This window comes from Ptychodera flava, chromosome 17 (genome assembly GCF_041260155.1).
Source record: "Ptychodera flava strain L36383 chromosome 17, AS_Pfla_20210202, whole genome shotgun sequence".
NCBI classification, from domain to species: domain Eukaryota; kingdom Metazoa; phylum Hemichordata; class Enteropneusta; family Ptychoderidae; genus Ptychodera; species Ptychodera flava.
This window is the reverse complement of record NC_091944.1, coordinates 31,974,412-31,991,540: the sequence shown is the minus strand read 5'-3', so window position 1 is coordinate 31,991,540 and position 17,129 is coordinate 31,974,412. Positions and strand designations below refer to the sequence as shown.

Below are 17,129 nucleotides of genomic sequence, written 5' to 3'. Positions count from 1 at the left end.
TGCAAGCTGCCGTACCATTATACAGGATCCATGTCATTTCTGATGAGAAATCTGGTACACTTATTTATCAGGGACGTGACACTGCAGAACACAACATATACTTGTACCATCATGACAACCACTATGATGTGGTGACTTCGATGCCTGCATTTTTGAAGAAAGCCCACTATTGTCACAACTGCCACACAGCATACGAACACAAGCATGAACATGTTTGTGAAGTTTTCTGCAAATATTGCCGTACTCCCTCCATCTGTCCACCTGCTGATGATAAAATCTACTGTAAAGACTGTCATCGTTACTTTCTTGGTCAGCAGTGTTTCAACAATCACAATGCAACAAGTGGTCATGCTGTAAACACTGTATGTCAGGTCATCCGTCGTTGCAAGTTGTGTGGTGTAACCATCAATTGGGAAAAGAGAAGTAAAAAGAAGAAACATCGTTGTGGTGAGAAATACTGCAGAGTCTGCAAACAATACGAAGACAGTGACCACTTGTGTTTTATCCAGCCTATTGGCAAGAAAAAGAAGAAGAGGACCGGCACAGTAGATAACAGTGATGATCAGGGTGATGTGTTCGACTTCGAAGTCCAAGAAGATGATGAAGAAGATAGTGAAGAAGAAATGAAGTATTATTTCTTCGACTTTGAATGTACCCAAGATGGTGGAGTCCATGTCCCGAATTTTTGCATCGTCCAGTCTGAGTCTTGCTCAGAGCAAGTTTTCCATGGTCCTAACACTAAACAAGAATTCTGTGATTGGGCACTTTCTGAAGAAAACTCCCCCGGCACTTTCATAGCACACAATCTTCAAGGATATGATGGTCAGTTCATTTTGCAGTACTGCCATGAGAATAATGTTCAACCTGAAGTCATTATCAATGGAACCAAAATCATCCGCATTTTCATCCCCAGTTTAAATATCAAATTCATCGACTCCTACAATTTCCTCCCAGTGGCGTTGGCTCAACTTCCCGACATGTTTGAACTGGCTGAACTGCACAAAGGTTACTTTCCCCATTTCTTCAACACAGCGGAGAATCAAGAATACATCGGTCCTCTCCCAGATGCACAATACTATGGTCCTGATGGTATGAAACAACATCAGAGAGAAAAATTCCTGAGATGGTACGAAGAAGAGCGATCGAAAAATCATCCTTTCAACCTGAAACAAGAACTTGAGAACTACTGTAGAAGCGATGTAGACATCTTAAGGAGGAGTTGTTTGAAATTTCAAGATATGTTCAAACAACAGAATGGTGTGGATCCATTCAGGGATTGTGTGACCATCGCATCAGCCTGCAATGTTGTTCTACGCAGGAATTTTCTCAAGAAAGATACCATTGGGATCATTCCAGATCACGGCTACATCCACCGACAAAATCAATCTGTCATTGCACTGCAGTGGTTGGAGTGGCATGCATATAAGAAGAATGTCAACATTCAACATGTATACAACGGGGGTGAGAAGAAAATTGATCGATATTGGCTAGATGGGTATGATGAAGCAAACAACACTGCTTATGAGATGCACGGTTGCTACTACCATGGTTGTCCGCGATGTTACGAAGACGATGATATCGTCAACACCAAACTAGAGAAGACCATGGGTGATCTCTACCAATGTACCCTCGACAAGATGCGATTTCTACGCACCAATGGCTTCAATGTGATCGAAATGTGGGAATGTGACTTTAAGAGAGATATTCACGAAAACCAAGACCTGCAAGAATTCATCAAGTCACTTGATCTACAGGAGCCTCTTTATCCACGGGATGCCTTCTATGGTGGTAGAACCAATGCAACGAGGCTTTACCATGAGTGTGAGGATAACGAAGAGATTCACTATGTCGATTTCACAAGCCTCTACCCTTATGTCAACAAGTACTGTAAGTACCCCATCAAGCATCCGGAAGTCCGCACCAAGAACATCATACTGCCTGTTCAGTGGTACTTTGGTGTTGCCAAATGTCGAGTGTTGCCACCACGGCAACTTTACTTTCCTGTTCTGCCCCTCAGAGTGGATAAGAAACTGATGTTTCCCCTATGCAGAAGCTGTGCGGATACCAAACAGCAGGCACCGTGTGAACATAGCGATGACCAACGATCCTTTGTGGGAACTTGGACAACGCCAGAGTTAGCAAAAGCTGTGGAGAAGGGGTACAAAGTCGTCAAAGTGTTTGAGGTGTGGCACTACCGAGAAAGTGAAGAGTACAACAGAGAGTCTCAAACAGGTGGGCTGTTCACCGATTACATCAATACCTTCTTAAAGTTGAAACAAGAGAGCAGTGGTTGGCCTTCATGGTGTCAGACGGAAGATGACCAAGACCGATACATCCGTGAGTACCATGAGAGAGAAGGTATCCTACTTGACAAGACTAAGATTCATCGAAATCCAGGTCAGCGAGCATTGGCAAAACTGATGCTGAATTCCATGTGGGGCAAGTTTGCTCAACGTAACAACTTTCCACAGCTTCAGTACATCCAAGAACCTGCAGAACTCTTCCGGTTACTCACAAGTGAGCAACACACCGTCAACAACTTGTTTTTGTCAACGATAACATGGTCGCTGTACAACATTCACTTCGGGATGAATTTGTCGAAGGTGCCGTTAATACAAATGTTGTCATCGCAGCATTCACCACAGCCTATGCCCGCCTGAAGTTGTATGATCTTCTTGAAGCCATTGGTGAGCGTGTTTTGTACTTTGATACCGATTCTGTCATCTTTGTCAGCAAGTCAGACATGTATGAACCACCTCTGGGTGACTACTTAGGTGATCTCACCAGCGAACTTGAACCTCCAGGCAATTACATTACCAAGTTTGTGTCCGGTGGAGCCAAAAACTATGCCTTCTGTCTAGCACAACCCGACAGGAAGGGAAACCGCACTCTTTGTAAAGTCAGAGGGATCACCTTGAATTACCGCAACAGTTTAAACATCAACTTTGATGCCATCACTCGTCTGGTCACCACTTGCCCATCATCAACCATCACCGTTAATGACCCCGCCAAAATCCGACGTGTTGGATGTGATGTTGTCACAATAAGTGAAAGTAAAAAATATGCCCTAGTTTATGATAAGAGAGCATTGATTGAAAATTACAAAACCCTTCCCTATGGGTATTAAAACTGTACTTTGTCCATGAAACACTCCTCCCCCCACCAAAAAAAAAAAAAAATGAGAAACATCAATTGAGGGATGCCAACAAATGTTTGGCAAATGCTTTTCTTCATATTTTCCTCTCCCACCCAATCAAGCAGTTTCCAATACTTTGTAAGAAAGAAAAAAAAAAGGCATAGTAATTATAATTGTAATTCAATAGGCTTTGTTGATAATATCATTCAAAGAAAAAAACAAAAACAAATTCAAGTTATCAAGTTGTATGTTAATAATTTTGGTGAAGCTGTTTTCACAATTTAATTGGATAAATTGCAAAAACAAAATTGAAATCTTCCTGATCAGTTTTGTGGCAATGGTATTCTGATTATTCTATTTGTTAGAGTTGTATAATTCATTCACTTTCAAAGTCTTGGAATGTATGTATTTGATATTTGGAGAATTTGTAAATGCAAGAAAAGAGACAAGAAGGTACATTTTTTATTTCCCCCTTTAAATTTTAAATATTGAAGACGACAGACCAACAGTTTTTGTTCAATTTTTTTTCTTTCAACAGAATTATCTGTAGATTTCAACTTTCATCTTTCGAAGGTCTTTTTGTATGTTGTATGTCAACAAACAAAAACAAAACGATTATGGTTAAACCTTTTTTTTTTGTCAAGGAATGTAATAAACGCAAATCAACTTTGTTAATTTAAAAAAAAAATTCAGAGGCTGGTTTGAATTCATTTGTTGATGTTTGTGTATAAACATTAGCTGAATGCGTAAACATGTATGTATGTTTGTATGTGTGTGTCGTCTCTTCACAAGACTTCACCCAAAGGCCAAAAAGTGGGCCCGACTGCCCCGAGGGCCACCGAAGAAGATTGCTCTTGGTCAATGAGTTACATCACACTTTGTTTGGGTATAACACGCCCCTACAAACACTTTGAGGCCCTCTTGCCCCTCGGGCCTTTTTTTTGCCCTCCCTCTGTCAAGAAATGAGAACATCCTTAAGCTTTCCTGTATAAGTTTGTACTATTCCAGCCTAACACTCATTTGGCGTGATGGGTCTCATTCTGCAAACACTCTTGAAGCTGATCATCAATAATCGAGATTTCTCCCATCCTATGTTCTTCCTGTATTTGTGTGTGTTGCCATACATCATCTATGATAAATTTTTCAAAAGGAAGCCAGTCTCATGTTATGAAAACATTGATCTGAGTGGAGAGATTGACTGAAAGGAAATCAACCAAAAAAGTCCCTCACAGTGAAGATCAAGTTGGTCAACTTGGTATACCATGCCACGAATGCGAAAGAACTGTCCTTACCCTGGTTGTCATGCAAAACATCTCGTAAGACTAGCAAATCATCTCACACAAGTGCATAATATTGAAGACAAAGTTGAAAGACAGAGATTTTTGAAACTGGCCAGACAATCTGACACTCATCAATTGATGTGCCAGTTGATACGAATCGTTCGTCTACTGTCTGAACAACATCAATCAAGTCAATCATGGATGCAAGACTACAACATCCATTCACTGCTCTCATATGCGGACCCACACAGTCAGGCAAAACTGAATTCGTCAAACGACTGCTGAAGGAACGGGAAACTATGATTTTTCCATCTCCTGAGCGTCTGGTGCTATGGAGAATATCAACCTGCCTATACGGAACTGGCTGCCCTTATCCCTAGCATTCATTTTGTTGAAGGCATTCCTGAAGAGTTGGACAGTATGTTTTCCCCTCACCAATCCAACTTATTGATTATAGATGATCTGATGTCAGAAACTGGAAATGACAAGAGAATTACCAATCTGTTCACCAAAGGTTCTCATCATCGTAATCTCTCTGTCATGCTTATCTTACAAAATCTGTTTCATCAAGGCAGAGAGACTCGAACCATGAGTCTGAATTCACATTATCTGGTCTTGTTTAAAAATCTAAGAGACGGATCACAGATCACTCATTTAGCCAAACAAATGTACCCAGGACACACCCGTTTCATCCAAGAAGCTTTCACCGATGCCTCCCGTGAACCCTATGGTTATCTCCTCATTGACCTGAAACCCAACACACCGGAAGTCCTTCGCCTGCGCACGAACATCTTTCCAGGAGAGACTGCCTTTGTTTACGTCAGGAAAACATAAAATAGACATGATGACATGAAATGCCATCATTTCATCATGTCTCAGCGAATGAGAAAACATGCTCATTTTCTCTCTGTGTTAGCCAAGGGCAATCCAAAGCAACAGAGGGGGATCATCGAGGGAGCCAGTAACGATTTAATCCATTGTCTCTGTGAATGTTGTCTGAACATTCTTCGGGGAAGTGTTCCACTGTCATCTGCTCAAAAGAAGAAATTGAGCAAATACAAACATCATCTTCGCACACTGTCAATAAAAAGGTTTCAACATCAAAGAAGAAGAAGATACTTGTGCAAAAGGGTGGATTTCTCTCGGCCGTCCTAGGGCCTGTGCTGTCTGTGTTGGGAAGTCTCCTCTTTAAGCGAATTGTCACTATGCCCATGGAACATGCCAAGAAGATGGCACTTGTGCCACAGGAATTACTAGATACCATACAACTACAGCAGAATCAAACAACAAACCCTGTGACGAAGATGCTGTCCTCTCTGGATAGGGAGATGCAACAAATCTTGGAAAGAACAGACATCACCGATGATGAAAAGGCAAAACTGTACCAACAGACTCTTCAGCAGTACAGGGCTTACATTGATAAAAGGAAGGAACCTGTTCAAATCAGCATCCTCCCCTCTGAAACTTCAACGGGTACCACTACCGCTGTGTCTTCTTCAGGGTCTCTATTAGCTAAGGGCACGGAAGAGGAGGGCATAGACAAGCCAAAGCCCTTGGGTAGTGTGGAGCAGGATGTGATGGAAAGTGTGCCAAAATCCCTCCGACGAAAAGACACTTGCTCCTTCAGAAAGTGAAACAGCATGACTCCGTGGATTGGAATGAGAAAGGGGAATTAACGTACGACGGCAACCCCTTACCTGGAACTCATATGGTAGACCTCATCAACGACACCTTACGTCGGAGGAAAACCTTCACTCCTAGAGGGTGGCAACAATTTGCCCGAGTGCTGTCTGACATGAATGTACCACAAGATCTGATTGGTAACAAGGAAAGATGGAACTGGATTCAGTCTCAGCGAAAATCAAAAGGATTGTTTCAGCCAAGAGGTGATGATGATGAAGAAGGTGATCATGGAGTATTTGCTGGACAATCATCCGCCAAAAGAAAAAGATAAGGAGGGAGATACGTCCTGTCATTTCAACTGCTGCAAGACCGCAACATCGACCATCCATGACAGGGAATTGGCTCAACTTTTAAAACATCACTCAACAATTTGATGATACTCATTCCAAAGGAGACCTCTGTCATGGAGTGTTGTCCACCTTCTCTATCCCTTGGCGATGTCCTCAAACGGGTGAGGTGCCTCTGTGCTTGCTGCTCTGGATCCATCGTCATCAAACATGAAACCTGTGACCAAATTGACGGACTTGGATCAGCACCTCAGCCAGGTGTATTACGATCCAAGTCATTCCGCAAGTTTTGGAGGAATCGATGCTGTTTACCGTGCTGCAAAAGAGGAGGGAATAAAGACCACCCGTCAGAAAGTGAGAGAATGGATGCAACATCAGGACACTTACACATTACACAAACCAGTGAGGTGGAAGTTTCCAAGGGCTAGAGTAATTGTCGGTGGAATGGATCAACAGTGGCAAGCTGATCTTGCAGATGTCAGTTCACTAGCAAAATACAATTCAGGGTTCCGATACATCCTCACCTGCATTGACATTTTATCCAAGTATGCCTGGGCCATTCCCTTGAAAGACAAACGAGGGGCCACTTTGGTGGCAGCGTTTGAACAGATTTTGAAGACTGGACGAAAACCAGAAAAACTACAAACGGATCAAGGCAAAGAATTCGTGAACCACCTATTTCAGAAATTTCTGAAGAGTGAAGACATTCAATTTTTCACCACCGGAAATGAAACCAAAGCTTCTGTGGTTGAGCGTTTCAATCGTACGCTGAAAACTAAAATGTGGAAGTACTTTACCAGAAACAACACCCTAAGCTACCTATCGGTGCTTCCTCAGCTAATGCAATCTTACAACAACACTTGGCATCGCAGCATCAAGAGAAAACCAGCGTCTGTCAACAAGACCAATGAAAAAGAGGTGTGGGATACTCTGTACAGTGACTATGAACAGAAGACGGTGAAATTCAAATTCAGTGTGGGAGAACAAGTGAGAATCAGCAAAACTAAACGTATGTTCAAGAAAGGTTATCTGCCAAATTGGACAGAAGAAATCTTCACTGTGTCGAAAAGGATCTCAAGTCGACCACCCCTTTACAAGCTGAAAGATTTTGATGAGGAGGAATTAGAAGGTACTTTCTATGAACAAGAACTACAAAAAGTCGTCAAGAAAGAGGACGACGTCTTCAGAGTGAAAAAATACAAAAAACAAGAACGAGAAAGGGCAAGAATGACTATCTAGTCAAGTGGTGTGGTTGGCCAATCCAAATTCAATAGTTGGGTCAGGGATCTGGCAAAACTATAAGAGGGATGACTCTGTTCGGAGAGTCACAGTCTGACTCTCCACTTTCATCATGGCTGAACATCCGTTTTTCATGACACTACCGAGCAATGCATCCATGGATGTTTTCCCAGACAATGCAGTGACAGGCTACACTGTGAAATTACCCAAACACATTTCTCTGCGGGGCAACTGGGAAGTGGCCTTGATGGACATACACTACCCTTTCTCTTGGTACAATGTGGTCGAGGGCAGAAACGTGCTGGCGTACGAAATTCAAGACCATAGAAAAACACTTGTCAAAATACCTGCAGGTTACTACGATGATTTTGGAAATATACTGACCACTCTGAGAGAGCAAGGTTTACCGGACAACATCCAGTTGACTTTCGACCCAGTATCAAGAAAAGTAACCGCTGATGTGAGTGAGGGTACCAGCCTCTACTTTCTACCAGGTCTGGCTGAAATCATGGGATTTTATCCCAATATCATCCTGAGGCAGAAGAACGATGCACCTTTCATGTTCAGTGTTCGAAACCTCTCTTCTCTGTATGTGTATTGCGACCTAGTGGACGACCAGTTGGTGGGAGATACCTTTGCACCCCTGTTGAGAATAGAAAATGTGGAAGGGATCCATGGACAGATGATCAACCGCACCTTCCACACGCCATACTTTCTTCCCCTGAGAAACCGCGAATTTGATACGGTAGAAGTCTACATAAGAGACGACATGGGTCAGAAAGTGCCATTTCAAGGTGGGAAAGTGATCGTGACACTAGCCTTCAGAAAACGACGCCCTACACTACTGTAGCCTGAACCATGCCGTATCGACGGAAAATCTATGAAAGCAACCCGGCCACATACAAGAAGTTTTATTTGGATCAGGTGGGAAATGGAGCATCGTTCCAGGGGGCAGCCGTGCAGAGAGGATATGGCTTGGGCGGTATTTTGGGAGGCCTCTTCCGTGCAGCCACACCACTGCTCAAACAAGGTGCCAAAGTCCTAGGGAGACAGATGCTGAAAACGGGACTCAACATTGCAGGGGATGCACTCAGTGGACGTAACATCAAGCACTCGGCAAAACGACGGTTGGTAGAAGCCGGGAAACAGTTGATGGCAAGCAGGGGTTCCAGATACTCAGTTCCCCAGGCGGCGGTAGTATAAAACGTAAAACTCCGAAACGAAGAGTCATTTCCTCCAAAGCCAAGCGAAAGAGAAGATCTCCTGACATTTTTGACTAACATGGCATTTCTTCACGAACACTCCTGCGAGTGTACCAAGAGTGAACTTGACTTGTTCACAGTTCCTCCAACGCAGACCAGTGTGGAAGAGGGACAATGGGAAGAAGTGCATCCCCTGACCCACATTGTGGAATCGGGACCCATCGAATTTGTGATTTTGGGTTCAGGGGAAGACTACATCGATCTGTCCTCGACACTCCTTCTGATCAAGGCCAAGATTACAAAAGTTGATGGTACTAACCTCGGTGCAGATGCAGCAGTGGGTCCCGTCAACTTGTGGCTCCATTCACTCTTCAGCCAGGTGGATGTACACCTCAATGGCAAAATGATATCCAACCCTTCCCCTACTTACCCCTACCGAGCCTTGTTGGAGACCTTGTTGAATTATGGTGAGGAGGCCAAAGAAACCCATATCGGTTCAGCCCTCTTCTTCAAGGACTATCACTTGAAAATGGATGAAGTGGACCCCACTAAAGAAGGTGGAGAAGTGAACAAGGGACTGAAAAACCGATATGCCTTCACGTCTGGCAGTCAAGTTGTCGATATGGTAGGACCCATCCATTCGGATCTCTTCTTTCAGCCCAAGTACCTAATGAATGGTGTCGAATTACGTCTCAAACTCAATAGAAGCAAGAATGCCTTCTCCCTTGTGAGCTCTGCAGAAAATCCAGGCTTCAAAGCTGTAGTCACCGAAGCCACACTACTGGTCAGGAAAATAAAACTCAGTCCATCGGTACAGCTGGGCCATGCAGAAGCTTTAAAGCAGGGACCGTCCAAGTATCCCATACATCGTTGTGTGATGAAGGTTCTGTCTATTCCTGGAGGCACCATGTCCTTCAACAAAGACCACATCTTTTTGGGACAGCTACCTAAACGCGTGGTCTTGGGTCTGGTGGACAACGATGCCTTCAACGGTTCATACAAGAAGAATCCTTTCAACTTCAAACATTACGACATGACGTCGCTGGTCCTTAATGTCAGTGGAAAGCAAGTTCCGAGCAAACCCCTGAAACTGGACTTCACCCAAGCAGGTGGTCAATCATTCATCATGGCCTACTATTCCCTGTTTACTGGGACTAATAAAATAGGCAGGGATGAAGGAATCAACATCAATCGCTATGAATACGACAATGGATACACACTGTTTGCATTTGATCTCACACCGGACTTGTCATTTGAACCTGGTCAAAGAAGGCAACCTGGGCATCGAACTGCAGTTCAGACAAGCCCTGCCAAATACTGTGAATTTACTCGTGTATGGCGAACTGGATAACATCATTGAAATCGACAGAGACCGCAATGTCCTCTTTGATTACTGAAGTTGATTCCTTGACTCCAGTGAACGATGGACACGTTAAAGTTGAAAGAGATCTTGAGTACAGATCGACACACTGCATCATCTTTTGCCGGGGTGAAACCATCAGACCGACTGCCTAAGACCAGACTAAAGTCCTATCCTGCTGCCTTTGTGGCCAATGTGGACCCAAGTACCCAACCAGGGAAACACTGGGTGGCTTTCTACTTTGCCGATAGCAACCGTGGTGAATATTTCGATTCGTACGGACGTCCACCCAACAAGACACCTTTCAAGGCATTCCTCAACAGGAACTCCCTCGACTGGATCTATAACAGACAAAGGCTCCAGGGACCTCTTTCTTCAGTGTGTGGACAATACGTCCTTTACTATCTGCTACATCGTTGCCGGGGATGGTCCATGTCGAACATTGTGAAGCAGTTTACTGAGGACTTGACTTTTAATGACTTTCTCGTGAATGATTTCATTGAAAAATGACTGGTGTTGATTTTGACATTTATGATGTTAACTTTTTACAGACTCGTTTGACTTAGAAGTCATATTCATTACATTGTTACTAGTTCTTGTGTTGGCTTTCCTGTTGGTGTTCAATAATTTTCAAACTTGTTCAATTGAAAATACCAAGCATCTGCGTCTGATTTTTTTTCCTCAGAGATGAGGGGCCATAAAGGGAGGAAGGGGGAGGGGGGGGGGCAATTAAACATACTCATTTATCAAAACAATCATACAAAGAGTATAGACAGACAAGTTATAGATTTTCATTTTAAACAATAACAGTAAATTTTATTTTCTCAAAGTTAACAAAATTTAACAAGGCCAAAAACATGAAACACAACACCTTTTTTTTTTATTGCAAGTGTCTCTCAGTGTCCTAGGCAAACTTGAAATGTCCGGAAAAAAAAAAAATCATTTAGAACGTGAAGGAAATCGAAGTGATTAATTGCTTGCAGAACCAAATTTTGAACAAACTGCGGTAATCATGTCATTGCATAAAACCATTCCGTAAACAGACAGACTGTCCGATAAAGCTTGATAACATCCTTCAGGGTCTTCACTCCAGCGATAGTACAGTAACTCCAAGAGATCATCAAGATCAAGTAATCCGAGTGGAACATTATGATCCAGGGTGATGTAACACAGTTCAGCCATGGCGAGAACAGACTTCTGCACAGCCAGCATGTTGACTCGTTTGGCAGCATCAGTAAAGTATTTGATGATCGCTTCCCGTTGACCTGCAGGGGCATTGCCATAGTACAGGCACTCATGGTCTCTCTGAGATGGGTAATCTTCCTTGCATCCCTCACAGTTTTGATTGATGATGGCATTGACTTCGTCCAGAATGAGCTTGGCGTAGACATATTTGGCCACTCTCCTTGCCACTTGCCTGTCCAAGTCATTTGGCATATCGCTGAAGGAAGGCTCTGAAAAAAGGACGAAAGACGGGTCTGTGAGTTCCAAGTCAATTGCATGTCAGTGTCTTAGCAGCATCATCAATACTCTGCATGATACATTTCAGCCGATTCCACTGATCCAAATTCAAATTGATTCCCTTCTTTGTTGGTATCAGTTCTCCAGTGTCAGGTTTCTTGAAGAATTCACGTATTCCAACGTACACATTTCCCTTGTACATCTGCACACTCACAATCCGAGCTGACGTCTCTGTGTCACGCAGAAGAAATCTGAATTGTCTCTCACCTGCATGACTAGTTGCGCCAGGCTTGGAAGGTTGAGGGACCAAAGCAGCAACTGATGACTGACTGGACTGAGTCTGATCAGGCATGGGCACTTCCTGAGTAGGCTCTGGCAAGTCGGGGCTCTTCCTTCCAGGAACATCAGCAAACCTCTCATCTTGGTCAGAGAGGGTTGGCATTGTCCAGACGCTGGTGTTGGTCTTTACATTAAAGTAATACGGACGTTCAGCCTTCACTGAATAACACTTGCGCCATCCCTCTTCCAGTAGTCTTGGTGATAGTATAGGAGTAGCCATAGCTTGAATAGTTGAGCTGTTGTTGTTGTTTGGATGAACGCCTGAGCTGAATTGGCCCTCAGCTGGCCCTCTTGCTACTTATATACTCTTGTTTTGCATATATTAAACAGTTAACCAATCAGAAAAGGGTATGGCCATCCCAATGTCCTTTGCGGTATTTAAATGGACCAATGAGAGGGACTTGCTAATTTCATTTTGCATACTAGGAGGTCTTTTCTAAGGCCATGACCTCCATATAACCCGCAGAAGCATGACAGTTCTCAACTCTCGCGCTAAACGAGAGGACAAAAATCTCGCGAGATGTGTGGACTATACCACAGCCATTACTAGTCCTATCTGTAAATAATTCCAGTCACAGTGAAAACATGATTTATATTTTAACACGTTAAAATGTTAGTTTATACCAGTACTTTCTGAACAATAGAAGAATGATAATAAAGGCATAGCAATCAATCAATCAGTCTTCAAAGTTTATGTTAGCGCCTAATCCTAAAACAGTGTTTTGCTCTGTGACGTTCATTGGCTAAATCACACTCAATGTATACCTCTGGAGAACAAGTGCATTTTCAGCTTTCTGTTGAAAGTTTCCAAGTTTTGGGATTTTCTGATGTCGAGTGGTATTGCGTTCCACAGTTTAGGTGCAGTGCATAAAAATGAACGGCCACAATAGGTGATGTTTTTGTAGGTTGTAGATGTTAACAGTTTCTTAGTGGATGAATGGAGCGTACGAGTTGGAATATAGGGCTGGAGAAGATCACTGATGTACGCAGGAGTCTGATTGTTAATACTCTTTAAGTTAACACGGATATTTTGTAGTAGATCGTGACACAAACTGGATAGTTACGATAAGTATGATAATGGTCGATATCAAAAAGTCAAACCTTTAGCATTGTTATCACCGAAATATGAGGAATCAAGTCAACCAAGGTCATCCTGAAACTTATGGAGAAATTGTGACATCATACTGGTCAATGTCATACAAAATTCAAAGTTTTTGCCTTGTTCATTAAGGGCATACAAAAAGTTGTTGCAAAAATTTGTTTCACAAAGATAAACATCTAATAAATACGAACATGCTAGCCACTGCAGTTGCTGACAACTTTATTTATACTGTGGCTCTTGTGAAGAAGCCATTTCAAGATATTCAGAAGATACGATTTGGTGACCAGGTCACTTAACAAGCCATATTAAGAAGGTAATATCGACTAGATTAATTAACTCTGAGCCCTGTGCGAAGTTTCAGAACCTTACATTCAGCGGCTTTGTAGATGAAGCCTTGCAAAAATCCAAAACCATGGAAGAGGAATGAGAAGAAGCAAGAAGATATCCAGTGAAATGATTAAGGCTGAAGGTAGGAATTGTTTACTTACACTTGATAAGTTGAGAACTTTGGATCTATGCTGTTCGATTAAGTTATGTAGCCCTATGAGTAACCATTAAATTATGTACATAATTAATGAGGTTGGCCACAGTTTAAAACTCAGTTATGTAATTTTCTCTACGACAAATATATAATTGAAGGTTCTTCTCAGGATAAATAAGTTTTTCCTTTGTTATATGCTTTATTAGGGGCCAAATACACAGGGGCCTTCAAGTTCCACCCCTATTGATTATCACAAGAGTAAAGCTTTCTCCTTCAACTTCTACTTCTTCGGTAATGTCTTTGCTCACGTAGATCTAAAAACCCCTGCGCGGAGCCATTTCAAACTTGCAGGACTAATAGGGTCTTATAAGTATACGTGCACATGACCCTTGAAATTTTTAGTCACGTGACCTGGCATCCATATTGGATTTTCCTAAAACCTACAAATGGCTTCTCCAGATACTCTAGGGGTCTTGGCAATTTAATTTTTTTCGTAGCAAGCATGACCTTAGGTCTTCAAAAATTTACTAATAAAATCGCGAGCTGTCACGTGATCTCGGCCGCCATATTGGATTTTCAAAAAATACCAATTCAATATTAAACAATCTTTTTCTACAGAACCAACGCACCAATACAAAAAATTACTCGTATCATCCTTTGTGTGAGTACTTGCAAGTTTGCTTAAATCATTTGGATCGATTTCGTGGTTTGGCAGCCATATCGGATTTGCGAAAAGTACCAATTAAATCTTTAAAACCTTCTCCTCCAGAACCAAGACACCGATTGTACTGAAATTTTACTCGTATCATTCCTAAAGTGAGTACTATCAAGTTCGCAATAATCTTCTTGATCGGTCGCGTGATTTGGCCGCCATGTTGGTTTTTTTTTAAAAATTCATTGTAATATTTTTAAAACCTTCTCTTCCTAACAAACGCACAAAATGAACTGAATGTTTTCATATCATCCTTGGAGTAAGTACTTATGAGTCTGCAAAAAATCGCTTTGATCTGTGACGCAATTTGGCGGCTTTATTGGTTTTTGTGAAAAACTCCACTTTGACTTTAGAAATTGAAACTTTTAAATCCATGTCATTCGCACAATTCTATTAACAAGATTTGTAGACCATAGGACAAGGCTTCTTCATATCATATTTCAGGTCACAGGTTTTGTCAATTTTGATGAGAAGATATTTAAAGTATTATTTTTCACATTTTCAATGACCTTTGACCTGCCTTATACCTCTACAGCTAAGCTATGGCCAATTCTCTTTTTTGGCTATACAAGAGTCTCAAGGGTCTAGTGTCGATCACACACTGCAAGATATAGGACCAAATTACGCACCTAAATTTCGGGGTTGCTTGTGACCTTTGACCCACACATCATACTCTACCTCATAAATAATGCACATATCTAATTCTTGGATTACAAATAGAGCTAGAGGTCTTATTTTTGGTATCTAGGGATATTCAGAGAAGGAAAAAATTTTGACATAATATCTCAAGACGGACCACTTCCTGTACCTCTTTAATTATGCACTTGTCAAATTCTGGGCTAGCCAATAGAGCTGGAGGTCTGATTATTGTTACACCGTGATAACTCTTGGAGAATTTGACAATATGTCACATGACCTCTATGACATTTGACCTAAAATATACACATATGCATATAAATCTAGAGCCACAAATGCTATACCCTTCACATTCAGTGTAATGGGGGACCTTGTGGCGCCCCATCCTGTACATAATTAATTAGGCATATATTTAATTCTTGGCTTGCCAATAGAGCTAGAGGTCTGATTTTTGTACACGGGGATGACTATGGGAGGAATTTGTTTTAAAATGTCATTGACTTCAATGACCTTTGACCTAAAATATGCATATATGCCTATAAATCAGTAAACACATTCTACACTCTTCACTTTATTATGATGGGGGACCAAATGGAGCCATATCTTGAACCTCATTAATTATGCGTCTTTCTCTCTCTGCGCTAGCAAATAGAGGTGAGATCTGATGTTGGTACAGACGGATAAATATGGGTGAAAAACTCTCTGCCAAAATGTTACGTGACCAAGAAAACCTTTAACACAAATGCGCCTATTAATCAGTAACCACAAATGCCATTGACGTCATATTTGATTAGATGAACCACCTTAAGACACCACATCATTTACCCTATTGAATATGTACATATCTGATTCAGGGCGAACCAAGTGATATAGAGGTCTGATTTTGGTATACATGGATAAATTTGGGAAAATTGTGATTTTCCAAAAACATTAAATGACCAAGACATTATTTGACCTAGATTTTACAAATATGCCTATAAATCAGAAAAAAAAAGTGCTACACCTTTTAAATTTGACAGGATGAAGTACGTATTGGCATGATAGTGTTATTGGTAATCATTCTGGTACCTTTTGCCAGTGTTTCCAATAGCTTGGTCCCCACCAACGCTGCTTGCAGCCTTAATTTCAAAATACGTACGCGTTTCTGGATTGTATCAAAAAACACACACTGCTTTTCAAGTGATTATACTTATTCTCTTGCATTATGAGTTTGTTCTATGTTTGTACAATGTCTTCTATGAAACCTCTCATGTAAATTACAATATCTGTTTATAACTCAGAAAACCCTCTTGAAATAAAGTATAATTAATAATAATAATAATAATAATAATAATAATAATAATAATAATATGTCTATGAGTACCATGCCTGCCATTATTGTAGTTGCTGAGATACAGGAAAATAAGTCAAAGATCACCCAAATACATGAAGTTTATTTAACCTGTTACTGGTTAATATACAAAAGTAACCAGACTGCTCGTCTTTGTAGTTGCTGAGACGCATATGAAAGTGGGTCAAGGTCATCCTTCATTTTAAAAAAAGCTTTTGTAAAACCACACAACTGATTTAAATGCCTCTTGCTACATGCATGCACTCCCACTGATGATGATATGAGCAAAATTTCAGGTCAAAAAGATTCTGTCCGTTCTGGAGAATCAGATTTTTACAGGTTTAATCGAAATGTGTCAAAAGATAAACATTGCGGCCAAGGTGACGTGACCACTCGGGATTGTATTTGCAAATTTTAGTATATCGAGTGGAATCATTCTACACAAAAAATGTCACATTGATTTGCTCTGTGGTTTTTGAGAATATTCCATTCTGTGAATTATCACGAAATCCAATATGGCCGCCAGGCCGTTGATCAATTGAGGCACAAGTATAAGGCCCTTAGGACCATTGTTATACATGCAAACATTACTCACAGATATTCAAAACAGCTGGCAGTGCCTCTTACAATGATGCGTAATAGGCAAGTATCTTCAGTAGCGTTCCGTCTGTTTAAAAGTGGTTAATATTGGGCCTAGTTTGAAGTCTAGAGTTCGTATAGCTAATACAAATTATCGCTTAATCGTGTTACTTTCTAAGCCCGGATTATGCATCGACGCTCGACAACCGCCAACCTTGTAGCCCGTGGATACATATCTGTTTTCATTTCAAACATGATTACCAGTCGTGGTCAAGTAGACTTCATATACCTAGCCTTTAATG

The 17,129-nt window shown here is 41.5% G+C and overlaps 2 protein-coding genes across 6 annotated transcripts in view; both read right to left on the bottom strand.

Annotated features, from left to right (window-relative positions):
• Positions 1-17,129, bottom strand: part of LOC139116078 (uncharacterized) — an 88,386-nt gene that overhangs the window by 35,510 nt on the left and 35,747 nt on the right. The window lies entirely within an intron of this gene.
• Positions 10,976-12,299, bottom strand: LOC139116535 (mRNA (2'-O-methyladenosine-N(6)-)-methyltransferase-like). The gene is made up of 2 exons (XM_070679139.1): positions 11,916-12,299; positions 10,976-11,641 (listed from the first exon to the last, which is right to left on the bottom strand). Exons 1-2 carry the CDS (start codon positions 12,205-12,207, stop codon positions 11,157-11,159), a joined length of 777 nt encoding a protein of 258 aa, XP_070535240.1. The 5' UTR covers positions 12,208-12,299; the 3' UTR covers positions 10,976-11,156.

What these genes read in the sequence shown, in the direction of transcription:
- LOC139116535 (XM_070679139.1), bottom strand. Translation starts at nt 12,207, where the DNA reads ATGGCTACTCCTATACTATCACCAAGACTACTGGAAGAGGGATGGCGC. An exon ending in TGGCGCAACTAGTCATGCAG is followed by an intron (nt 11,642 to 11,915) that starts GTGAGAGACAAT and finishes TCCTTTTTTCAG; the next exon opens with AGCCTTCCTTCAGCGATATG.